This window comes from Psittacula echo (genome assembly GCF_963264785.1).
Source record: "Psittacula echo genome assembly, chromosome: 4".
Lineage (NCBI taxonomy): Eukaryota > Metazoa > Chordata > Aves > Psittaciformes > Psittacidae > Psittacula > Psittacula echo.
In genome coordinates, this window is record NC_137738.1 from 74,908,843 (window position 1) to 74,936,062 (window position 27,220).

Sequence of the window (27,220 nt, forward strand, 5' to 3'; positions counted from 1 at the left end):
AATTTTGAAGTTTATTTTTCCGTAAATGTCTTATGAAGTTTGATGTTGTTTATTTTTCCTTGTTAGTTAACAGCTCCATGTAGATGTAGCAGTTTTGAAAGCAGTTAACAAATGCAATTTAAGTTTCATAGAATAAAACAATCTGTTTAACCAAATGTTCTTTTTAATAGTAACTGAACCATCTCTTCAAATGTAATTAAAAACACACAATCTTACTGTTTATTGCAGCATCAGCTTAATTACGCCTACTCATACTACTAATCTGACCCAACACACAGCTTCCAGTTATGGTGTCTAAGAAGTCTGACATGAAAAATTACCTCTTTGACTTTTAATCAGTACATAGATGAGGGACAGAACTTTTCTTCGCTCTAAGCACTACTTGCAAACGTTAAACAAATCATTACAGTCTCCTTCAAAACACATATTTTAATATTTTGTTATCATTGGCATTCCTGTATGACAGTAAAAGATTGCTGATAAATATAACTTCCATTGCCTGGTCTCTAACCTTCTTGAACCTAATTTGACAAATCCTATGGATTTTCCTTATTTAGCAACACTACCCACCACTCTAAGAGTTTGCTACATCATTTAGAGCAGCAGTACTAGGCTATAAGATCTCTGATTAAACTTGTAATCTTTAAGAACGCTAATCCAATTGAACGGCTTAGTCTTTCCATTCCAGTGCTACTCTGCACTCTGAAGATCATTCTTCTGTTTTCTACATGACTTTAAGCATAACATTCTGGCAGTAAGAGCAGCATCATACTTGATAATCAGTCTTCCCTGTTCAATCTTTCACCACTCAATCTGACAAAAGTTATGTATCATAAACAGTATTTTCAGACTTAAAAAAAATTGTCAGTCTCAAGTCAAGAGTTCCACAGAGCCCCTGTGTTTTGGTTGAATTCAAACTACAATACTTCTTACTGCATGCTTGTTTAACTTTTTTCTTTTTTTCATATTCATTATCACTTTTCATATACTTGGAACTCTTGACTTGAGAGCCTCTGTGTTTTGGCCCAAAGTTCTGTGATACTTTGCACACTAAGAATTGGCCATTGTTATTGGAACTAGATCAATATATGCAATATAAACTAGCCATCTAAATTCACATGCAAACTGAATTACACACAACATTGTTTATTCCTATTCTTAAAATACCACTGCAAGAAATAGATTAGTTAACAGCTGCATTCCCAATTTTCAATGCTACAACTAGAAAATCCATCAATCACGCGAGACTGACCGCCTTCAGACTACACATACACAGCATAGTACCTTGCTTAACAACAGATTCACTTTTTAAAACTAAACAATTTTCCTTCTTATGTAAGCTTCAGAAAATGAATGTCAAAAGGTTATTTCTGTCCTCAAGCTGCACAAAATACTTCCTAATTACTCACTGATATGGAGAACATTATAACAATTTCTTTCAACAGAGAATTAGTATTCTAACAGAAACTAGCATGAGACTGTTCCAGAAGAATTGTATTCAGATCAAAATCACCATTCTCCTTTCCTCCCGCATTGTGTGTAAAATGTTGCATTAGCATTCAAGAAATCTCAGAAGGGGATTTTGTTTAGATGTCTTAAGAGGGGTTTTAATATGCTTTCGACATGCTAATTTTCAAAACTGCTTTTATTTGAAGGAAATTGTAACTTGAAGATCTTATTAACAGCACTAACAGTTACATTAACATTAAATAACCTCATTAACTCAGTGGTGAATCTGTAGAAACACTCCTTTGAAAGATGTGGAGCCTAGTTTGCTATTATCATTATATGAAAGGTGAAAAGAGAACAGAGCACAAAACACCAGGGTACGTGAACTATTCTTATTCTTTTTCCTATATATAATCAATTAAAATAGCAGAAAAATAATTGCTGAAAAAGGTGTTGATAGAGGAAATTTATCTGAAAGAAATAATTGTTATCTGTTTAGCACTTAAAACACCCCAGATTCCAGTATTTTTCATTCCGTAATGATTCAACCCATTTCATGTGTGTGATTTCTTTTTATAAATGATTGATTCATTTGGTGTTGTCTTCTCACCTACCTAGACAATATTTCTGACATTTCTGTGGCCATTTGTTCCCTATAAGAAAATTGATAAATAAGCATAAACCAAACACATTAATATAAAAACAGCCTTTTTAACTGTGAAAGTCTCTTGCCAACCAAAGTGGAGCTAATTCAAGGGTATAAAACAAAAGGCTACTTATTTTAAATCTCCTTCCATTCTAATATGCATACATACAGTCCTAATTCTGCAAAGAGAAATAAATCACACAGGGCAGGGAAAAATGGATGGAATGTGAAAATGTTTACACTAATTACATAATAATTTTTAAATTGATATTATTAGGCAGATTATTGACTTGTTTATTAGACATCAGCAAAGTAGTGGATATAAGGTATTACAAATCAATGTGAAGATTATTATGGGGTATTAGTAAATAAGAGGACAATATCAATTTTATTTGAATTAATTAGTATTGCTTTTTTTCTATTAGAGAATTCAAATAGAAAAAAATGCCATACGCAGTCATTTGCAGTTTTGTTCCATCGGCTCTGCAAATAGAAGATATTTATGTTAGATAGACTACTTCCTAGTTACCTTTCTAATAATGTGAAAAACTAAAAGGTGGGTCATAGTATTTCCTGATCTCTCTCATCTTATTAATCAAAGATTTTGAGACATGCTACTATTATAATGTGCTTGTCCAGGCATAACATACAAGAAATAACAGCAATTCTCTTGTAGGTACTGTGGTAACAGGACAAATGGTTTCTTCACACAAGCTGTCAAAAGAGAGTCAATTCAACTGCCTTACTGAAGACCAACACACACACACGTAGCACTGAATATGGTACAAATTAGAATTCATTTGGATTGCTCCACGCAAGGCACAGAACAGATATACTGACACCATCTTCACTGAGGCTAGCTTATTTTGGTGCTGTATGCTATACTATATGTTTCAATAAGACACACAATTTAAAAAGATTGCAGTTGAAAACAAGATGGTTATTATTTAACTCATTTTTTATTTAAGTGCTAAGAACTTCTGTTATTTCACCCCTAGGTGCGGTAAATCCCTATGACACATGCTTTCAAATTATGGATGAGTAATACAATTGGACGAAGTTAGGAGAAGTCCAGCGTATCCAGAACAGAATAAGCACAAATAAAAAAATGCTCTAATGCCACAACAAACAACTCTTCTTCTTTGACAGCCAATGAGTATATTTTTCAGAGAAACTACTTACGAATCCTTAAATATCAATGAAAACTAATGGTGGATGGAGCAAGGTATTAAGGAGAAAAGAAATGAAGTAGGGGCTACTCATTTTCAAATATGACAACAAGCAAGTATGACATTGTTCCCTAAAAATGAGCAAAACACAAGAGTTCCTTCAAAGCGGCACATCAAATTCACCTTGTTCTTGCTATTTCCACTAAATAGGTAGTTCAGCACAATGGAAAAATACCCTTTTATTCATGCCAACATAAATTTAAGCAGGAAATTTTAATTTACAAAATTGTGTGAAAACACTGTAGAACAAGTTACACTGCATTAATTCAGTATGGAGTGATACCTGCTTTATCTATCAAAAGCAAAATTTAACAAAAAAGGCAAATATACATACACAAAAACAATGATTTTGGTGTATCATATGGTCACATGCATGTCTCGAATATAGAAGATGGCAGAATGTAACTTCTTTAGACCCTAGTGAAATTTTAACTGGCATCAGTTAAAATAAGTCCTGAAAATTTATATAAATTATTATGTGTTTTGTTCAAACCAATAAATAGTTTTAATTTCAGAAAATTCCTACAGTTTCTATCTTTTAGCCAATTCCTGCAGTTAGGTGGAAACCTACCCCTGGATTTCCATAGAAGGCACTGGAGTCTGGAGAATGTTTTCATTTGTTTTTAAACAAACCAAAACAAAATCAAATCAAAGCAGAAATTAAAAGCACTTTCTTCAATTTTTGGACATGCTTAAAACTCTTTGAAGTAGACTGTAGAAACTGAAGTGAAAAAAAACCCCTCATAATAAGTTGAAAAAATCTCTCTCTTGCTTTTTTCTAGATTTATATATTATCTTGTTCAAGAAATTATTTACATCGCTATTTTAATGTATTCAAACCATTCTGCACTTTCCAATCATTCAGGAAAGTATCTTCATGCTCCTACTGCTACCTACACAGTGGACAGAAACTGGCAGTCATAAATATCAAGATGGCTACTCATTACCATTCTGGGACTACACAAGAAAAACAAATACCAGAATCATCCATGAGCAGTTGGAAACACTGTGGAGATTAGAGCTGACTGAAAAGTTACTGAATTGTCCAAGTACTTCTTTCCTATTGCCTCCCTTCTTTTGTATTTAAGAGAATTCTGCCAGGTTGCTGCACTAGAGTGACTTTGAGTTTACCTCCAAAGTATTGCACCACTATCCAAACAGGTGAAGTACAAAAAAATCTCAAGAACACTGCCTGTGAAGCAACTGGACATCTAACTGAGTACATCAAAATCTTATCTGAGACAATAGGCCAGCTATTTCATAAATGAGGACAAAACCACAGTAATTTTAGTGTGTCTAAAAATCAGTATCATACATAACAAAAAAACTACCCACCTATCTCACATAGACACACAGTTATTTAAAAAGTATATATCTAGATAAAATTTGAGTAACAAAGAGAACAAATCTGGGAGCTTGAATTTTCATGAAATCACTTGGGATTTTCTTACACCCCTTCTTTCAACAAGAACAAACTGGGCAGACTAGCACTAATGAAGTCATCAATTATGTGATCATGTTTATAGGTTTCCTTACACAATTTGACCAATAAGTACTATTTTTATTGGAACTTCTAAATTGCTTCTAAAGCATTATCCTTTACACATGAAGAGCTCTTGCTCTTCAGGCACCATGGATCCCTATACCAAAAGCCAAGCACTTCTTGTGACACATAATAATTCACACACAACAGAAAAAGAAAGTGTAAGACAGAATTTAATTTTCAAACCCATCTATGTTAAATATATTAATTACACATTAAAAAACTTACTAATCATGACACCAATATAACTACTACTACTATACCAGAAAGGGTATAATTTATACTTACCACTGAAGAAATTCCATTCAGTAGTTTAAATGAGTCATAGAAATCATAATTTAAATTGGCTACCATCCTTGCCAGAGCTCAAAAAAAGAAATGCAGTCATATTCAGAAGCACCTACTAAATTACTGCAGTAGCGAGATGCAAAATGGAGACAGTTTTCTAACAAAAGCAAAATTTACAAGAGACAGAAACACTTAATTCCATACCTGCGCAATCCTAAATCAAGCTGAGCCTCATCGTTGATGAGTTCTGCTTCACTCTGGGCAATTCTCATTGCAAGTTCATGATCACGACGTTCCTGTTCAAGCACTGCCTGGTGCTGGGTTTCCTCTTCTCGTTCTCTAGCTAGCTGAGCCTCAATTTCAGCCTGTTTCATCAAAAAACACACCTTTAACCTTATCCAATCAAAATAAAAATACTTAGATGATTTTAAGATCCCTTCCAACCCAAACAATTCTATGAAAATGCTATGTAAGCAAATGATTAGAAAAATATGCCAAGTGGTATACAGCTTCCAAAACATGCAAATTTATGGAATTGAAAAAGTATCAGCATTCCGAAGTAGCAGCACTCCAAAGAAAAACAAAACAGCTACAGATTGCATCTTGGGTTTTGTATAGTTTATCAAATAATTATTGTCCTCCACTTGTATTTTGTTTTTAAATTACAGTGCCAATCAGTTATTCCTTATTTAAAAAACACATGAAGCTACTATGAATATCAGATTTAAAAAGTTTTTAGGTTCATTCAAACTCATGATACACAGCAATATGGTTATTCCTCCATAACACTAACACAATACTCCCTTAATATTCTGCACTTGGCATTATAGGACTTCGCAATACTCATTGCTTTGCATATTGGTCCGTGGTTCCCTTTTGAAAAGGGATCAAGTCAAACACTGGAAAACTCTGTTCAAGGTTTTGAATTTAAGCAAATGGTCAAAGTCCAACCTACGGCAATGCAGAAACAATACAGATATACTGCCTCTGCACAGTAAAACTGTAATTGCAGTTTATCAAAGGGTCCTGTACACACAGTAAGTGAAATGCAGCCATCCAATTCATACTTCTGAAAGTCATACACCTCAAGTCTTAGCAGTACCTTTCTTGGTGCCCAAAAGCCAACAAAGAAGACAAAGTCACCCTCCACTCATCACAGAATTTGCACCACTAACGCAATGTAGTAACATAAGTGACTTTACCCCATGAATCCCATTTTAGATTAGCTGACAGTAACAACCACCAGAATGACAGATAATGAGTAAATAACTGAATGTAAAAGAAAGGTAATCTAACAGGGTATTTCTATCTGCTTTGTATTCAAACAGCATTTCTAAGTAAAAGTGTAAATTACATTCTGCATTGCAGATATTCACATCTCAGAAACAAAGAAACATAAATAAAGATGGTCCCCAGAGTGCCGGCAGACCAAGTTTTAAAACCTTCTGGCAACAGGCCATCTTGCTTTCTCAGTGGACAAACTTTAATCCATTTAAACTGCTCCTGAATGCAAACTTATCTTATGAATTTCTCAGAAGACACTAGGCACATGTGCAATGGTCTCTAAGCACTGATTTAAAGACTAACCAAATAGAAGCTTACTCTTTTTTATGTTTAACTTCTGCAAGCTGGTAGCACTGTTAAAGCGCAGAGTCAATAATACAGGAAAGAGCAATTTTTCATCAAAGTTGAGCTATAATTTCTCTATTAGTCCCAGTGAACTGCTTATCCAGAATTAGTATGAGGGGACAGAAAAGAGTATACAGATGCAAGGAGGATAAGCAGTGCTAGGCTAACTCCAGGGTTAACAAGATACAGCAGAAAAGTTTTGCTTCTGATTAATCATGGTCAAGGCTTAAGAGTCTGTAAATATCAGTGACCACAGATCTGTGCTTGCTACAACTGCCTCTACAGGAAAGATTTTTTTCTCTCTACAACTGCTCTCCTAGTTGACCCAGGCAATCTCAAAAACAACAGGAACACAAGCGTAAAGGGGCCAAACAGCCTCAAAGTAAGAGTTCATGATGTGATCAGTGAGAAGTGTCAGAAATCAAGGGGTAGGTTGTGGAGGAGCAGGGGTTGAACTGCGAGTGTTTATTCTACATGAAAGTAGCCAAAGGGGCTACTAGAGACAGTCCTGTATCCTCTCATTATTACTAATATTCTGAAAGTGGTTATGGTTAAGCTGGTACATGACACAGCCCGAGGTCCAAGCATGATTTCTATTACAAGAGTGCCAAACTTGCCTGACATGGAACACTGGCAAAAATTTCGAGGGCTAAACTAGGGTTCTCCATTGTTGTGTATTTTTAACTTCAAAATAACTTTAAAAACCCTTTAAAAGCAAATGCACCTCTACTCAGAAGACCAGAACTTGCATGTGAATTAGAAATAGGTAATCTGGGATGCCCTAATCATAATTTGTGCTTTACATTTATTACTAAAGCAACGCTGCTAAATGATTCTCAGACACATATTTAGAAGCTGAAGCTGTTACACTCAGTGCAGGTCCTGAGCTGTGAAAAAGATTTTTTTAAAAATTAGAAAACAAAATAAACAAACAAATAAAACCAAAACCAAACAAAAAACCAAAACTAAACCCACAAAAACAACACAACCAAAACCAAACCATCACACAGCTAAAACATTAACCTGAATACGCTTTTCTTCCTCTTCCCTCTTTTTCCTCTCTTCCTCTTCCTGTTTTCTCTTTGCCTCAATCTCAGATTTCCTATTACAAAAGAAAAGGAGGAAATGAAAATATGTTATTATGATGCATTTGAACAAGAGATAGGAAAGCATCTCCCAGAAAACTGAATGGTAATCCAGAAGTCAGTACAGATCTGATGACAGGACACTATATTTAAAGTCAAGAAACTTTCTAAGTTCATCTGCATTTGCAGCTGCATCATATCATTTCTTCCATACTCTATTATGACTACACTTATAAATCACTGGTAAAGGAAATGTTTTGACACTGCACAGCACACCAGGAGTACAATCCCAGTGACTCTTTAAGCACAGGAGTGTGAAAAATGACCTCATTAAAGTGCTTTTCCTATTTTCTTCTTATTCTGTAACCAGCAACTTATTCAAGACTCACAGACGTCTTTCTTCTTCCTCCTTCCTTCGTTGTTTTTCTTCCTCTTCACGTCTCTTTCTTTCTTTTTCCATTTCTTCCTGGATGCGTCGTAGCCTCTCTGCTTCCTCCTCTTGCTGCTTCTTCTTTTGCAGTGCACTCAGAAGCTGCTCGGAGCTTCTCACTAGAGCATCATATTCTTTCTGTATCTGTTCCCTAGTCATTATAGTGGTCTGCAAAATTAAATAATAAGAGGGGATTATATACTTTTACATTTGCACTTCACTTTTAAAACATGCATATTGGAAAAAAAAAATTAAGCGAGAGTATTGAGCAGTACAATTAAATTATATATGCTCTTTAGGTTGGGGGAGCTTGAGCACTAGCTTTTCCTTTCTTCCTGAAATCCCGCAGATCCATTACTCCCCTTATTCTCCTCTCATATAAAACCATACAAATTAATCTCCATTTTATCTCTGAAATTAAGCATGAATTTTCTTTAAAACATGCCTTTTTTTTTTGAACCATGCAGTTTTAAGTAACAGAAATCAATTTTCATCATGCTAAAATGAAAACTAAGGGCCTCCTACATGCAGTGTTTCATGTTCTTAGCTGCTAGAGTGTTTATTTACAGCTTTGCCTTTTATGTCATAGCACAGAATAGGTTTTTTTACTATATGTGCTTGCATGCAGAAAAAGTATTGGACTGTGCTGTGAATAACTTCTTTTAAAAAGTTACTAATAGCAAATAACAGGTTGAAAATACAATAACCTTTGCTACATGTGTAGCAAACCTCATTCATAGCTACAATTTAATTTCATTTTACAATTCACATTAAGGTATACTAATAAAACTACAATATGGGATGTTTGCTGACATTTCCTGAGGGTACATCATGATGATGATCATATTATCTTGTCTTAATTATTATCTTAAGAGAGCTCTAAGTTGACAGGTTAACTCTATCATCTTTTCAACTGTGATTTTAAATAGGAAAATCTTAATATGGTACAGTAGGAAAGCTATAATTTTGCATGAAACAGAAATTCAACACATCAGGTTTTTTTCTAACATTTGCAAACCCCAGCATGCTCTCATTTTGTTTGTGTGCTTTTGTGGTAAGAAACAACTATAGATCCTGAAGCATAATCAGCAAGCTGAATTCTCTTTACTATCAAGTCTGAAGAAAACTCATAAGTGGAATATAAATCTCTTCACTCTGTGATAAATGCTTGCATGCTTCAGTCCTGGTTAATTTAAAACATTGCTAATATGAATTATTCCAATAATAAAAGCAACAAGCAAATTATTAACAACACTTTTCTCACAATATCAACATGCATTTTTGCTTTACATTTCCTAATGCCAATTTTGAAACACAGATAATATTATCAAAGTCTAAATGTATGCACCCAGATTCAGGAATCACTTCAGTTACATTCACAAGTAATTTTAAAGAGTAAATCGATTTACCAAGTGCTTCTAAAAATTAAAACCTCTATATTAAAATGTCTTTTCTATTAAGAAAAATACACTGGTCTTTAACTTAATCTAAAGTTTTTAAAAGATTCCAGTAATAAGAAACTATTTCTCTGTTTATTATCACACCTTAATTTTGGTCATTGATGCATCAATAGAATACTCCAGCTCCTTGACCTGCTTGCTCGTCTCTGCCTTGCCCTCCTTCAGAGCACTTACTACTTCATTAAATTTATCAAGTCTCTTCTTCAGTGTACGCACTTTTATCAGGCCATCAATGCTGTGAAGGTAAGACAGTTTATTTGTATCTTGAGATGTTTTCACAAGGTAATATTTTTAAAGCTTTCAGTAATCACATTAAAGAGGTAGATAGGGGATACAAGTTATGCCTTCTGATAAAACCTACTCTCTTTTTTTGAAATTCAAAAGTTATCACATTAAGTAACCAAGCAACGGAGATTTTTGCAAACAATATTTAAAATGGATTAGCAGACAGCAACTCAAAATGGAAAAAGGCAGGTTTTTTGAGACATCATGAGGGGGTGGGTTTTTTGGTTGTTGTTTTGGGATGCTTTTTCAATAACAAATCACCAGTATCCACTAGAGGATTTTGACTGGAGTGGATAAAGGTTGAGTTGTTCCACTTAATCAAATAACGGGACTGCATTAGATAAAACTTAACTACATGAACCTAGTCATTAGCCCCACGGGTGCAATGGCTAGAGAGAGAAGTCTGGGGAACAGTCCAAGAAAACTTGGAGATTTTTTTAAGAATCAATACTGAAGGCCACAAATACAAGTTACAACGCTGCAGAGAGGTCTTCCTAGAAAGAAATCACTGAACTGTGATTCAGGAAAACAAGACACAAAAAGTAAAAACAAAATCAAATCATTAAAGATGAGTACAGAAGAGCTTAAAAATACAGGGCCATGGTCAGAAATGCCAAGGTACAAAATGAAACATACTTATCAAAGTTTGCAAAAGAAAACATTCTATAAGACTAAAGAGTTGGATCTCTATCAAAGAACAAAAAGATGTCAGCAGAATGTAATGACTGAAGTGCTTTTTCCGCCAGTGTTCCACGCAGTCACATTTAAGCTAATGGAAATATTTAATTCCAAGAGAAGACAAGACAGATGGAACACATAATTATTTTTAAGATGAAAAAGAAAGAGGGCCTATAAAGGAAGGTGTGAATGGGAAAGGACAAAAAATAATGAGCTTAAGTTTCATTTAGAGAGGCTTAACTAAGGATTTCTAATAACTAGGCTACCACTGAAGGACTTTATGAACAAAGAGCTAAACAAATATCTCTTAGGAGGTTCAGATTTAGTCTATACACCTTTTGAAAGAAGAGGAACACAGAAACTCCTAAAGTCTCTCAGCCATACTGAGCATCATTCTATGAATTCAGATATATTTAATTAAGCATAGTAAATCTCCTCTTTACATTCACAAGAAAATATTATTAAGAATCGATTTTCTTCAACCAAGGAACATTCTCTTACCGTGGTTTGTGCTTTCTCTTGCACAGCCACATACGAATAGTCTTTTGTATCTTAATGCAGGCACTGGCTCGATATTTTATCTTATTTTTTACTGTAAAGAGACAAAACATACTGAGACTCAAGGGCTTCTACAATTTAACACAACTCCTATATTACTCACACACTTGATGGCTCAAAACTATGCAGACAACATGTGCTTGAGAGCTAGGTCTATAAAACAATACTAAGGACACAGCAGACAACAGAATTCACAATCCTTAGACAAGGCATGGGGACTCCCACCCAAAACAAACAGGAAGAATTCAGCACGTGCACACTCGCATGCATGCATGCACACACACACACACACCCCCCCTTCCAGATTCACAGACATCAGTAACCTCAGTGAAAAGTCACTGGACCTAGAGAGCAGGAAGTGCTCAACATAAAGTCTAAGTACTGTGCTGAAGGGTAATGAAGTATCCACTATCTGCTAGAGATAACAAAGTGCCTGCAACTTTGCTGAGGATTTCTCTGCAATACTGAAATTAAAGAACACAAAACAAAACCTCCAGCTGTTTTTCCAATAGTGTCTTTATCTAAAAACCCCTCTCAAACCAGGAGAGCGGTTAAACAGAATAATGTCAAGGTACAGGTACTAGCATGCATGCCAAGTAGCTCAGAAGTGCAACAATAAATTAAGTTTTTACATGTCTACTAGATAAAGCATAGATGCCTAAAGATCAATGCTGCCTTTTGTTATCAGCTGAGCATGTTTTGTGAACACAGTGGTTTTTAACTACTGTACTTAGGTGATCATAAAGATGCACTCTACTTTTTGTGTACCTATTTCAGCTTTATTCTGGATATAAAATTAGCTTCTAACTTCTTATAAAATACTAAAAAAAAAAAAAGTAAGGTACATCATAACAGTATATTATTTTCCTGGGTTGCTACTATTTGGACACAGTGACAGACTTTCTGTCCTATCTTTCTGACTAAATGGCATAAATTTCTAGGTCAAAAATTATTTTAGTGTTACAATTTCTGATATCTGAAACTTATATGAAAAGAACTTATAATTTCTATTTGCCCTGGTATAAAGAGCAGCAAATAGTATCCAATCAGTGATGGATACACGTCACAAGTGTTCTGGCCCAAACACAGCCATAAGGCATGAGGCCTTTATGCTTTTCTTCCCCATATTAATGCATACTTTCCACCCTCCGTGTTATTGTATAGATCCCTAACATCCTGCATCAGACCTTACCCCACCTCCCAGATAGCTTTATTGAAGCACCCCACAAGCACCAATCTCTGTTCCACACTGCCTCATTCCTACTCTGCACAGTAAACTGGGAAGGCCCAGCACTTAGGCACTGTGTATCAATAGTGATAGGCACTAATTGCTGGAGCAGAGAATGTTTGCCTCATAATTCAGGTCAGTGCTTTCAAACATGCAGTTTCTGTCTGGAGATGACAACCTCTGTGCAGGCACTTCTCAGAACTACGTGACTCCATGTTAACCGAGAGTTGAACTACTGTTCTTTTCTGCTGGTGCAGGAGTCTCTCCCCTGCAAGACCTGTGACAGATAGCTATTTCTGTGCAGTTGCCCAGGCTTCAGCAAGCGTTGAAGCAGACTGGACTCAGGAGATTGCTGGTGGGCTCGATATCCCACTTTGAAAAACCCCTCTCTAAGTCCCACTGTATGTACCTAACATAAAGCATTTAAAAAATAACAATAAAAAAAAGAAATCTCACCAACCTTGAAATCAATTGCTCAGACTTTAGTATGTAACCATCTGCTTACCTGTCCTTGGCCACATTTCAAGGTGATAATAATTGCTTAGCTATATTTTTAACATTTTGATTTAATAAAACATGAAATACGCACATTTAATCACTGACAGAGAACACCATTGAACTTTTTTCCAACGACTGCAAATGAGCCAGCGATTCACTCGTTTCACAAGCTCTGCCAAGTGATCTGGATCAGACTTCATTATCTGATCAAACTCTGCAAACTAAAGAATAAAAAAAAAAAAAAAGTTTTACAGAGCAGGAGAACAGAGAGAATTAGACATTGTTATTTAAGAGCACGTTGAGTGCATCCAATCATTATATCAGTTTCAATTACTTCAAGTAAGCAGGTACATCTGGCATCGGTTTACTCTTTAATGATAACAGAAATGACTACAGGGGTTTTTTTTGTTTAATTGATGTGCAACACTTTGCATTTTGAATAATCCAACCATTTATTAACCACTAAAAATATTTCTTGCCACAATTCTCTCTATATCCTGAATACTTACTCTGGCCCCTTCCACAACTTTGAGACATGTCTAATTCTGTATCTGGAAAAAAATAAAGCCCTGAAAGCACTTCTCAATTTTCAGCCTTTGTATAAGAATCCAACTACAGGCAACCTTTTCCGAAAATCTTGCACTGTTACTTTTCTGTTATTATGGCAGGAAGAACATTCTTCTGGGACTACAATAATATTCCTTTCTAGTCACAACAGCTCCCTACTTCATCTTTCTCTGCATAGCAACAGCAATGCTCAAAATCACAGCAGGAGTTTTCAGCTATGAATAGATTTTACTGGAAAATACTTTTTCTTTGCTCTGACTAGCTCTTTTTAATAGTCAACATAAGTCTTAAGTGACTGGTAGAACATCTGGGAATACAAACATTGCATTAGAAATTGAGCAGCATTAGCAACAGGACTATGAAACAAACTATATCAGTATTAATACTGGTTTTTTTCATAGAAAATGAACACTATTTACAAAAAACCTTGGGCAACCTTATTTAAGTTGGCCACACTTTTAGCAATGCGCTGAGCACTGTCACCTTCAGAGGTCCCTTCCAACAGAAATTATTCTAAGATTTATATTCATGAAGTCCAAGAGAAACATTACCTTGCCAGGTCTAAAAAAGACCTTGGTTAGCCCAAATTTGTAATCATTTTCATTCAGTCCCAAGGCTTTAAATAGTGCCTGAAACACCAAAAACAGTCAGGATTATATTCTGCCTCCTTCAAAACCACCACTCCTCACCCTCCCCCAATACATTTTCTGTCCTGGATATTATAGGTGAAGAATTTGTTTCTTACCTTGCAAAACAGCCTAGGATCCAGTCGAGCCAATTTTTCAGGCAAGTATTTCTTGTACATATTATATAGTTCATGAAATGAGGCTCGTGAAGGGAAACCACCTTGCATCAAATCCAGAACTGACACCATTCCTAAAATCATAGAAACACATGCGCAAAAGCTGATATCAGTAAAATGCAAAGGAAGCAGTGATTTTCATTATAACCAATAGTTTATGATGTAAGCCTCAAAGACATTGTTCATAGATTAAATCACAAAGTTCAGATGGCACTTGTTCCAGCCTCTAATACTTCTTGATCATGTGATCATTCACAAAAGGTTAATACTGAACAGATAAGAAGAGGCCATATGATCTTCTTCCTATTGTAGGTAAGTAACACCCAATCTAATATTTCTCCTAAATATTTTTTTCTTTTTAGCAGAATTGACATTTTTATTTTTAAAATAAAAGGAAAAACAAGCAAATAATGTCCAACCAGGCTTTTCTTTCCATCATGTCAATGATATTTGTGAGATATGGTGCAAATGCAAACATCAATGCAGTGTGTTTATTTACATTGCTTTAGTGTGCTTGCACTGCTAGGTATGAGCAGCTAAGATGTAATTTTAATGCTGTTAACCTTCAGAAACCTACTAATAGGGATGTTAATGGAATTCTAATTGCTGAAAAATTGTTAAGCTTTTGTGACCATAACGTAACACGTGAAACATGTGGGCTGGTCAAACCAACAGCTGCAGAACCTGGAAGTATCTTGGCTTCAAAAAGAAAAAACTTTAAGCACAAAAAATTAAGTACAAAAATACAGAAAAGTAGGAAAAATAGTACTATTCAACTCTATCATAATATTTAATAGATCAAAGAAAACAGGTATGTTTCAATTATTGGGTATTTCAGCTACAACTGCCCCTAAATGCACACGTTTCTAACACTTCATCTGCCACAGTAATTTAAAGGGATTCTATTGTTCTGGGCTGTACTGCTGCCCTATTGACTTTGTGGGCAACACAAAGAGAAGGGATTCAACCCTGCCTTGGGAAATCTAAATTTATGTACCAATATATGGCTACATGGCTTCTTACACAGGCACTTTGTGGCTAAACTCTCATTATAATCAATGGAAAAGCAATCAATGGAAATTACATCAACTCTTCTTGTGAAGAAGAGACCTTATGGCTGTTCAGATGAATTATTTCTAGGGCTCTATTGACCAAGAGCTAACTTACTAAGAACTGAAGTTACCAAGAATCTAAATAACTATTCATGAGACATAAATAAGCTACCTTCAAGAAAGCAACTGTTCAAACTAGGAAATTATTGCTTCCATCTCACATATTTCAGACTTAGGTCAATAATAATACCCCAAGTAATAAACAGAAGAAAAACATTACCTGAACACTGAAGCTGAGAAAGAATCTGTCCTCCTTCAAAATGGTGATTTGTCATCTTTAAATTAGGTTTGATACAGCGAATAAAGCTAGACCCCTATTACCAAAAGAAGAATTTAGCAGAATCTACACATTTTAAACCTGTTGAAATAACAATTCATCATTTAAGAATTACTGGGGGGTGTGGGGTGTGCAGGGGGTGTGGAAGATACAAAATAATAGTATTTTAATAGAGAATTGCTGACATTCTTTTTCTCTCATAGATTAGTTTTGCACTCTAGCATTGATCTTGATGTAAGCGATCTCAATGCTCAAGCTATTAATTGGACCCTCAACTTTAGAGTTTTCACTCAACTGTTCTTCTTAACATTAACACAATCTAATTACAATTTAGCAGTCTAGATTCCACTACCCTTGTTACCTTCTACAGCCACAAAACCTAAATGCCTCAGTCTTCCCAAGTTCACATTGATGAACATCCTGCCAGCCCCCTGACACTGGAATCATGCCAGATGAACCTGACCTTCCTTTCTCCTAATTTTTACTTTTTATCATTTTGTTTTGGCATGGCTTCTCTCTCCCTTCATGTTGTTCTAGTCTGCTCCTCTTTTAGCACCATGTGTGCTACCTCTACAATTTTGACCACTGCTTTGTCTGATCATTTCACATTCATTAAGGATGACATTTTTGCAAAACATCACCCAATTATTCAGATTTTCTTGTAATAGGTGGCTGTTAATAGTAACTTATATACTAACACTAAATTGAGACTTAGAAAACATAATATTACTCCTGGTTTGCAGTGTCTTCTCTCTTTTTCCATCTTTCAGCTGAGAGAGAGCACTTGCCAAGGGAGCTTGTATTAAAAATTCATCCTCAGTCACAGGTTAGCTAAATTCAGAGTACAGCAAGCCTGGCCACGTGCTATTTTCCTGGACTGGGTCTCAGTTACTGAGTGTTCTGTGTTAAAGAGATCATCTTTCTTTCAGACCAGCTTCATGAGTACAGTAAAATCTTAAACTACGCTCCAGCAGCTGTCCCATTCGTTTCCCATGTTTTTCCCCTCTTTTTTTATATTATTTTATTTTCTTTTTTTGACAGGGCATAACCTTATATCTAGAATTTATTAGAATATGCAGTCAAGAGCAAGAAGAATGTGTTCCTACAACTCCAAATTCTAAAAAAGTGGGTATGTAGAACTACATTCCACAAACTCTCAAATTACATCTGCTAAATTAGCAAATACTCATTACGGGAATCTGGTTTTTTGACCATATGTGCATTTACAACCTATCACAAAAGTGAAATGAAAAATTTTATTTTTAATAGCTTGACTGAATTGGAAAACAATTAATAGTAAATTATCATCGCCTTACTTCTACATAACATCTCTAAATCTTCTGCAAATTTAGTCATCCGTGATTAGCAGTGAATGGAAGGAAGTAAAAGTGACAAAAAAAGGAGACTGAAGCCCACACACATTTCATATTGTTTACCCAAATTGTGTAACTTTCATTCTACAACTTTTTTAAAGGGGGAGAGGCAGAATGGGTGAAGAGCGGGTAAGGGGAAGGGGAGAGGGATAAGTAACTCAATAAATATCACCAGCACAGGAAGATGTTTCAGAAGTGCCATATAACGTCAAACACTAAAGCAATTACTTATCACATTTATTGTAAACCATGTTGTTTAGATAATCTATTATGACATATTTCAGAAAATTATGAGCCTGTATCTGCATATATACTTACAGTACTGTGAAGCTTCTCAAGAAGCAAATTTAACTGTGTCTGTAAAAGAAAATAGGTATCTCAAGAGGCTTACTACAACAATTACAGAAACGTGCACACAGAACAGTGGTACAGCATTACTGCATGCATGTTCATTGTTAGTATACCAGACAGAATTGATAAACATTCACAAATTTTAACAGACAAAATCATGCAAGAGTACACAAATGGTCTTGCAGGAATTGATTGTTTTAACTGTGCAACAATACTGTATGGAATAATTACTTACTACAACATAGTTATAAAAAAAAAGTGCAAGCCCATGTGGGAAATTAAAGGAAATAATGCCTATACAATACAGTTATAAAGAAAATGAGACTGATCAGCAATAATTAAAAGAAAAATAGACTGAAAATTTATTGAAGCCCAAATTTAATCTATAACAAGCACATACTTGTAGGTTAAGTAATTAACATAAAAAGTAGGTATGTTCAGTTTTCTTGGGTTTTTTTGAAGCTAAGTCAACATTTATGTGAATGAACCTGCATAATATATTTTTAATTCCAAACTTCCAAATTTTTAATACTGTTGATGACAATAGATTATAATTTTAAAATCACATTTACCAAAGCTTCATTTAAACATACGATCATGATAAAAGACCAGAGTCATATAATATTTGGGGGCAAGTCTACAGGATTTCCAGTGACTTAATACTACCAGGGAAAACAAGGTACAGTTGCTATTGAATGTAACTGTTAGGGACTTAAAATATTCCAGAACCACATCAGGAAAACATCTATGCTTTTACTTCACAGAAGCGTCTGCTTCACCCCATCGATTACTGCTGTGCCAGCCTTTCTAGTTTACCAGCAAGCTTTAAATATATATAGACTGAAGTAAGACAAAATTCTGTATGTCCTAACATATTCCTGATTTTCCATACTGGAACCAAAATTGAAAGGATCTGACTTTTGACTGATATTTTTAACCAGATCTTTCAATTACCTTGAGTCCAAGAAACCAGATTTGTATGGGCAATATGCGTCACCTACAGCTGCCGGTCATCCTTCCAGTGGATAAAATTGTTTTATTTAAGGTATCATGGTTAGAAAAAAGGGAGTGCCACAAGAGGCATGACAAACACTAATAACCTCCTGCTCAGTTCTCACACATACTGTTCATATTTCTACTTGAATATAATCTTCATGTTTTCTTGAATTAAAAATACTTAATTTTGAAAGGGACAGCCTGATTTCCATCAAAAAAACCCCACATTTCTGCTAGAGGCAAAATACCCCTTCCTTATACTCTGTGATTTGACAAGAAATAAGCCAGTCATTCTTAGGTAAATTTCACTAACGAAATGATCATATGAATAAAACATTCTGCTAGAACTACTGCTCTTTGAATTATCAAGATTTAATCCATCATTACCATAGTAAGATAAAATCATCCCAAAGATTCTTGAGTAGATCTGATTAACTAATTAATCATTATTCCCTCAAATGATTCATGAGAATTTTAATTAGTTATAAGGAAGGGATGTGTGAAGGATTTCATAAACAGAAGTCTCTGCAACATCATTTAATAATTTATGTAATTAGAAGAATTTGAGACAGACTAACATAGTGGTAAACAAGAATTCTTATTCTTATAGGGATGAAATTTCTAATAAGATAACAACTCAATTTGATTTCATCTGAAGTGAAATAGTGAAATTTTCAAGGCTATTAGTGTTCATCAGCAGCACATGTTGTTTCTGGGAAGGTAACAGTAAATGAATTACTGGAAGTAACACATACATTCAAAATGCCATGAAACTTGAAAACATTGAAAGAATTATAGATTGATGGGCCAGATCCAAAGAGGACTTCAGTCATGTTCGAAGTGACGAGGTAAACATCCAAAGTCCAAAAGGCAATCCAGAAAGTTCCCCACTCAGTTGCTGCTTAACTTAAAAAAAGTCTACCTTTTCATTTCAGCCCTCCTTGGACTATGGTATCATTCACATGTCTACATCTACTGGATGTGGGGTGCTAAATCCAAGAGGAACTGTAAACCCAGATGTAAGAAAGTGGAAACTATGTCAAAGAAACCGCAATTGGTTTCATTTTGAAAATTCAGTAATAAAAAACAACGGATCCTAGCTTCATCCACAAAAGACTCATGGTGCAGGGTCTGCTCAGGAGATGGCTTATTTTTATGTAATTCCATTTTTCAGTCTGCATTCTGATCACGTATTTTACATTAAACCAATTGCTACAGTCTAATTCTACAACCACTATACAATAAAAAGGAGGATGAAATAATCATCAGAGAAAAACTCAAGAGGGCAGGCTGCCTAATTCCCAGTTAAATATCGAAATCCACTACAAGTCAGGCTCTGCTGCTGGCTCCTACTCTTCCTGGCCCCATGAAAATTTTACTTCTGGCTACGTCTGCAGAAGGATCTAAAGAGAATTCTCTTTGTCAGAGTGACCAATAACTTGGTGCTACAGGAAATACAATAGACATAAAACACTGAATAAAGTATAGACCTTAAGCAAAATACTGTTTCTACACAAAAAGCAAGTGCTCCTATCGTATACTTCCCATTTTTCAACCCCTGCATTATTAAAAACAGTTCTAAACACTAGCCACAAGATATGATTATGCAAGTAGGAACTCATCTTGCCATCCTGATTCAGCAGTTAACCTCGACATGGAGTAGAAATGCTCCTCTGCGTAGAGTGAGTAGTGCCCCACTTCAGAGGAAATTTTGGATTGTCTAAGATCCGCTCGCCCCATAGACTGCACAAGAAGTCTAGCTAGGAACATGATGCGCGGTTTTAGGTGCCCTAGGTAAGGTAGCATACCAAAAATGGTGCAGCGCTTGACTTGAAAGGATACAAATCCTTCATTGGATCTGGCCCAGATGTGTTGAGAAGAGCTCTTGCTGAAACTGCAGCAGCTCTACCAACAGTAAATCCATGAGATTGAAAAATTTACCTGCGGCCCATGCTTGTGCCTGCTTTTCATCTCTTAATTCCCCTATAGTTCTCTTTCTAGCCATCCTGAGCTGGAATAGTCCAGCTAAAATAAAACTGCTGAATGAGAAAATGATGCAGAAAACATTTGGAGAAGACAAAGTTTGAAGGTCAGCTTTACAAAAAGCGGAAGAAAGGAGAAAATTAGGAGAAGCATCAGATTCAGGTATTGAGAAAGGAAACATTCAGCACAATGAACATCCTTCTGTGAAAGCCATGACTACCTTTATACTTAGAAGAGGAAAAACAGTAGTTAGGTTAGGTATTGAATTTTGAGACTGGCAAACTGTAGCCAATCAATATATCTTCTAGAATGCACAATTAAGAGAGGAAGGAAGAATACCTTTTCTCACATTTAGAACTGCTTAAAGTCCACAGAATCTAAATTTAGATCTCAAGATTTGCGATCTTCCTTGTGGACTCACAAAATTCTCACTGAAAAACTACTGTATAATCTCTGTAAGGACTATTATAAAACATCTTTCTAAGAGAGATGCATAGCATGTAGCTCAAATATACTGGTTTCTTATAACTCAATAGAAAAAAACATCTATTTAACAGAATTTTCTTTATCTGAATCTCCAGTTACCACTAGTTCTCCTAACCTTAGGTTCTGCTTATGTCAGTTAACTTAAAACTAGCAAATACTACAAGAAGATAAGATCATTTGCTATACTGTTACCTTGAATTTGTTTCCTACACTGATGAAACTAAGTTTCCCAGCTTTTTGTTTGGGATCCTTGTTGTTGTTAGTGTTAGATTCAAACAGCTGTCGAACAAACTTGTCCTTGGATTCACATATAAGAGATTCAAGGGACATGTGCAAAGCATCGTTGTTTTTTTCCACAAATTGCGTCTGAAAAGACAACCCAAGAAATAACAGCACGTTTGCTTCATTTTCTTAAAGAAACTAGTTACATACATAATTCAAAAAATCGGCAAGAATATGTGGGGTAAGTATTCATACATTAGTTCATACAACTTTTCAACTGGACACACAAAAACACTAATGGCAGAGAGAGAAAACATATTCTCAAATTTGAAGGATGTTGTTGGAATCATGAAACCCAAGCTAAGGTTTAGTGCCTTTTAAGAGATGAGCTGTGTTTTTGTCAATGATTATCCTCCTTGTTTCCCTTTCCAGCACTCAGCACATCATCGCTTAGGAGTTATGAGAAGCTTAATTCTTCACTGCTTGTAATATCACTTAAGATCTGTTGTGAAATGAGGATTAACATGCACACTTTAATTGGTGCATTTACACAATTCAGAAAGTGAAATGGAAAATGGATATTTTAGTAGTACTATGACTATTTAAGAACAGTTGATTTAATAAAAGATATTGTCTTTTCCTAGAAATCCTACCTCTCATGTTTATTTTGAACTGGCTTACTTAATTTTAGAAGTTAAAAACAATGTTACACAGACATTCTGAGTTCAAGACACTAGTATGCAATTCCACACTAACAGAATTCTCAATAGCTTTTGGAGCAACTTTAATAGTTACTTTGGTAATTATGAACAGAAGAGGCCAAGGCTAATTTGAAGAAAATATGAATTTGTCAGGTATCACATGAAAGGATTTAACAGGGATCAGAATCAAAAAACAAGCACAGGCCTCCAAAATTTCCTTGGACTATGAAAACACCAGATAGGACCCTAAATGCAGCCAGCTTGTGATTGTGACAATTGCCTCACAATCTCACAATCAGATTGTGAGAATTGCCTCAAATGCATTGAGAAACAAGTAACAGGTGAGGCACAAGGTAGCTATAATCCAAAAGTTTTAAGGCCCAGGCTAAAAAAGTTCCTCTGGGGAAGGGAATATATTAAGTCAAGCATATTAGCACAGCTTCTGGACCAAAGCTACCTCATATCTGATTCACTCTGACAGCACAGCTTATGTGCTCGTATCTGGCTCCTCTGTTCCTGAAGACACTCTAAGGTATTATTAACATATCATGATGAGACACACAGTTAAATATAGAGCACCTGGAAAAATGTGTTCCAATTTTATTGATTATTTTGACACTGACTCACTGAGTCACCTCAGAAAAATGAGGTAGGTAACGCACTGACTTCAATTTTATCTGTAAAATGACCTACAGGATGTGCCTACTTCTAACAGCACAGCAATCATTATAATTCTTGGAGTGCTTTGAAGTACATATTAAGAAGTATGCATTTTTAAATTACAAAGAAAAATCATCTTTGGAAGTAGCTTTGCTTTTACACACTGGAGTTACAGCCCAGAACAACAAACCATTATGGATCTTCTGTTTATTCTAAAAACTGGGATTTTTAAAGTAAGAGTTTAGATATTGGCTTCAGGTGTTTCAATGTTTTTGTATATATCTGTATTTTGAGGATGGCAACTTCAGGTATTTTGTCAGACTGTAACTTCAGAAGTTAAAAGAAATGGTCAATTCTGCCACATACTCACGACATTAGTTTCAGATCTAAGACATATACACTTTTGAATTTCTCTTCTGTGAGAGGAAATTTTATTATTTAACTGAAAAATACAAAAATCCTACAAAGCGTAACAGAAATAGTTTTGCGAAAGTAAACTTACCGTCTCATAGCATACTGCTCCTGCAAAATGCCGGATAATAAAGCCTTCATCATCTCTGATATTTCTGTGAACAGCCAATTTAGACTTTCTAGGAATCTGCAATTTAAAAGTTGAATTACAAAAAAGAATTACACTGGAGAATGAGAAAAAGTTTATTCTTAAAACATCACCATGACTTTGCCAGGAGCACTAGGTTTTAAAAATGACATTTCCTGCAGTACAATTATGTTACCACTGACCTTCCCATTCAACACAAGATACTCAAAAACCTGCTTTCATTTTCATTCTCATTCACACCCTTAAGATACCTCACATTCAAAACAAAAGTCACCAGGATTGCTAACATCAGCTTTTGATTTTCTTTCTGCCTTTAACCAACGATTTCAATACCATTCATTTCACAGCCTTGTCATATGAACAGGATTAGACAGAAGCTTAAAATATATGTTTAGATGCTATACTTTAGAAGACAACCACCTAGCTGATCATACACATACAGACAAAAATGTTTTGTTGCACAGCAATCTATTAAGTGGGAACTTAACAAAAGATAAATGGACGACAATTTTATTTAGCTCCTTTTGCTTGCATTTTTTTCAGCAGGGAACAGAGTTTTGTTTTGGTTTTATTTTGCATTTCAACAGAAGTAATGTAAATTGCAATAATTTGTATGATTACTCCATAAGGTGCTGTATGTTAAAGGTTTTGCTTGTTTGTTCCTTATTTTCATCTTTGAAGTGCTAGCTAGACACTCCATGTGAGTCACGTATTCTCTAAAGCAAGCAATTTTTGAAAGGAACAACAAAATAGTTCATATTAGATATGAAATAATCTAAATTAAAATGTGGCTTTATTTCCCTTTCATGCATTACATGTTAATAAGCTCCAAGCATTAGTGAAAAATATGGCTTTAGTTTCAGCAGGAAATAAGAATTGCCACTTAAGCAAGACTTAAGCCTTCAGTGAACTTTTTAACAAACTAATAACTAAACTTGTCTTTAACAAAAGGATATGGATTGTGCAGACTTGTTTGGTATGATATTTCTTAGGAAAGTTTTTCATTAACTTGGAAGTGTTACTCTCAACTGTTCCAAGAACTGGTTTATTAAAACAAGACAGACAGCAAAAATAAACCCACAGAGAGCCTGAAATGGTCCTTGTGTTTTTGGTGCACAACTGAAGTAAAATGCTGGTCACTTGGTTGGGGAAGACGATTTTCTTCATCCAAAATATCCAGTACACCTATTAATTTTGCTTCAATCAAATCTATCAATAAAACAAAATATATTTACAAAAATTGAATACATAAACTCATATCAGAACTGAACATTACAAATTTAAAATTCTACTTATCCATTTCTGTATAAAGGTATCTAGAGAAAGCTGTTAACACAAGGCACAGAAAGTAATTTCAAATTAATTCTACATATCTGAATTGTTGATTTAATCTGTGTCCTATACATACCAAGTTCTAAGTCTAACACAAGCAAAATTGGGGAAAAAAAAGATAAGTCATGGATTGTTTGGTTTTCACTCTTGGTCTCAAGTTTAACTTCGTCATCTAACTCCCAAAAGGTGCCTAAATGTTTCTAATGGTTGTGTGGTATAACTACAGGTCTTCATGTGGTAATTGGTTATCCCACATCCTAAAGCAATAAGCATTTCAAGGCAAATACTCCCACTCACAACAAGATCCAGGAAGAAAAATTAAATGCATTTCTTTTAAGAAAAGCAGATCAGACTTTAGCATACCGTACTGGCTTCTCAACTTTTTACAAGTAACTTTTCACATACATATACAAAAGCCCTTGAAAGCTCACATAAAAATTCATGCCCTTGAAAACTATTAGACACAAGAATTTTGCAGCTTTTAAAACTTTTTTGTATTATCTATGAAACTGTTATTGTAAGAGGAATTTTTACCACTCAGTTTTCTTCTGTGGAAAGGAAGAAATGACTTACACTTGTACTGCAGCAATGCCTGTGAACTCTCACTTTAAACAGTATGAGGCTATATATAAAACACAGAGACAGCCTCGATTCAAAGAATTTATACTCATAAAATCTGAATAAGCTAATTTAGCTAGATGACTACCATTCCATCAACCAACACATTCTAACTTACTAATGACTGTTACTAAGATTCGTCCATAGTGTTAAGCAATTTTTCATACCAACGTAATATCCTTTTCTTTTGTGGCAGTTAATATTTGTACATTTTCGCTGCTGTTACCAGCCTGGTCCAACATCTTAAACAAAAGCATATTTACACATAAACCAACATTATCTTTCTCACTCACTTCAAAAGGCTGTAGAAGATACTTTTTTTCCAAACTACTCAAAAAGAGAAGAAAAGGCATACGTGTGGTTTATCTAAGCTGTAATTTATTAACTTTTAATAATAAGCTATATAATGAAGAAATGTGTCAAATCTGTGGTGGGGTGTCGTATGTTGGCTGGAATAGTACAAAGGGTCATGGCTGTGGCACTTCTACTTGTATTCTCAGGTAAACTGCCCAAACCTTTCCTAGGGTAGGAAACGGCAACAACTTGGCAGCGAGCTTTACAACCTGACCCCACTAGGAGTCAGAGAGAGACTTTTTCTTCCAATAGTCACCAGGGAACAAGTCTTTTAACTGTAACAACATTTTTCGGGAACAGGCTCAGGGCCATATACACACTATTAAACCACTAGAAGAGACTAAGGTTTGTATTCACAGAAGCCACTTATTTTGTTGCTATGCTTTTGTTCCCTTCTCCAAATACCTTCCTGTTGTTTCTTCACAAAGCAGCTTGAGGTTTACTTTACAATAGTTATCTTTTGTTAAGTCACAGTTACTGATTCTACAGTCCTATCTGACAAAGCAAACACTTCTTCGGCAGAGCTACAGAATGGTTTGGGTGGCAAGGGATCATACAATCATATCATAGAACCACAGAATAATGTGGGTTGGAAGGGACCTTTTAAGATCATCTAGTTCCAACCCCCGCTGCCATGGGCAGGGACACCTTCCACTAGACCAAGTTGCTCAAAGCCCCATCCTGGCCTCAGAAGAGCAAGACATTTTCCAACAGATGTTGAATTCTGTCACTCTGAATCCTCTGCTCAGCCAAGTCTTACTAGTTACCGTAAGTAGTTACTGTTAATGCAAAAGCAAGATGAACTTTTGTTCATAATACGCCAATTTGAAAAACACAAGTTGAATGCAGAGAAAAGAGGTGGGGGGGAAGCAACAACACCTAAGCCTCTGATACATCAGTCTGCGGAAACCTAAAACCAGCAGTAACATATACAGCCTAATGGATTTTGCTTTTTTGCCCACTGGCTCAAAAAAGGTGGTGAGAACGGGATAGGATTTTTTTCTAAATTCACGCAATATTTTTCCCCAGACACCCTCACACACTTCTTTATTTACCCTATTTAGGGGTTCCACTTAGTTTTCTAGGAAAACGCACAGGAAATTCATGAGTCCTAGCTGCAGTTAACACATGCTGTAGAACAACACGGCTCTTACTAACCAGAACTAGAATGTTATACAAAGCTGGAAGAATTCACAAGGTTGCAACAGTCATTATAAGCATCAAGTTACTAGTGCTATGTATATATCTTGCTTTTTTCTGCTCGAAGCTTTCTTCCTCCATGACACTAATGAATAGCTTGACATTTCAAGAAGTACATACCTATACAGTCCTGATTATCTACATAGCGCACTTCATTAACCCCCAGGCCCTCTTTTTGGTAAAGTTCTTGCTCCTAAGAAAGGAAAAAAATAAAGTAATTGAAAAGATAAAGCACCATTCAACATATGGATGCTTCATTTTAATGAATGGTAAAAAAGAAGAGGAAAAAAAGACTTGCTTTTTAAAGAGCTATATGCTTTTCTGACACAACTAGATGTCACACAGTAGGAAAGCTGTCAACTGATTTTTTTTTTATCTAAGCATAATGTGCAGTCATACTGAAAGCAGTGCTACTTTAGGTATCTCCCTACTTAAAAAAAAAATCCTCAAATATAACATTAAATTTAACATACCTCTTTCAGAATCCTTTCATTAAAAAACTGCTGCAGTTTTTCATTACAGTAGTTAATACAGAATTGCTCAAAACTGTTGTGTTCAAAGTATTCTGAAAAACAGAAAATAAACTGCTATGATAAACCAGTGTTCCAAGAACTTATATTA

The 27,220-nt window shown here is 35.2% G+C and overlaps 1 protein-coding gene across 7 annotated transcripts in view; it reads right to left on the minus strand.

The window, feature by feature from the left end:
* The window catches only part of MYO6 (myosin VI), a gene marked incomplete at its 3' end in the record, with an annotated part of 76,242 nt that overhangs the window by 9,861 nt on the left and 39,161 nt on the right, over window positions 1-27,220 (minus strand). For 3 of the 7 annotated variants that reach the window (XM_080616223.1, XM_080616222.1, XM_080616226.1), the window contains 17 exons: window positions 27,073-27,164; window positions 26,720-26,792; window positions 24,177-24,304; window positions 23,039-23,134; window positions 21,146-21,319; window positions 17,456-17,494; window positions 15,708-15,801; window positions 14,319-14,449; window positions 14,125-14,202; window positions 13,098-13,227; window positions 11,224-11,314; window positions 9,844-9,994; window positions 8,259-8,467; window positions 7,808-7,886; window positions 5,360-5,520; window positions 2,549-2,578; window positions 2,064-2,102 (listed from right to left, as the gene is read on the minus strand). In XM_080616223.1, coding sequence (XP_080472349.1) covers window positions 2,064-2,102; window positions 2,549-2,578; window positions 5,360-5,520; window positions 7,808-7,886; window positions 8,259-8,467; window positions 9,844-9,994; window positions 11,224-11,314; window positions 13,098-13,227; window positions 14,125-14,202; window positions 14,319-14,449; window positions 15,708-15,801; window positions 17,456-17,494; window positions 21,146-21,319; window positions 23,039-23,134; window positions 24,177-24,304; window positions 26,720-26,792; window positions 27,073-27,164 — 1,795 coding nt within the window. Of the gene's footprint in view, window positions 1-2,063; window positions 2,103-2,548; window positions 2,579-5,332; window positions 5,521-7,807; window positions 7,887-8,258; window positions 8,468-9,843; window positions 9,995-11,223; window positions 11,315-13,097; window positions 13,228-14,124; window positions 14,203-14,318; window positions 14,450-15,707; window positions 15,802-17,455; window positions 17,495-21,145; window positions 21,320-23,038; window positions 23,135-24,176; window positions 24,305-26,719; window positions 26,793-27,072; window positions 27,165-27,220 lie in introns of all 7 variants that reach the window. The other 4 variants (XM_080616225.1, XM_080616224.1, XM_080616220.1 and 1 more) reach the window with 3 other exon arrangements.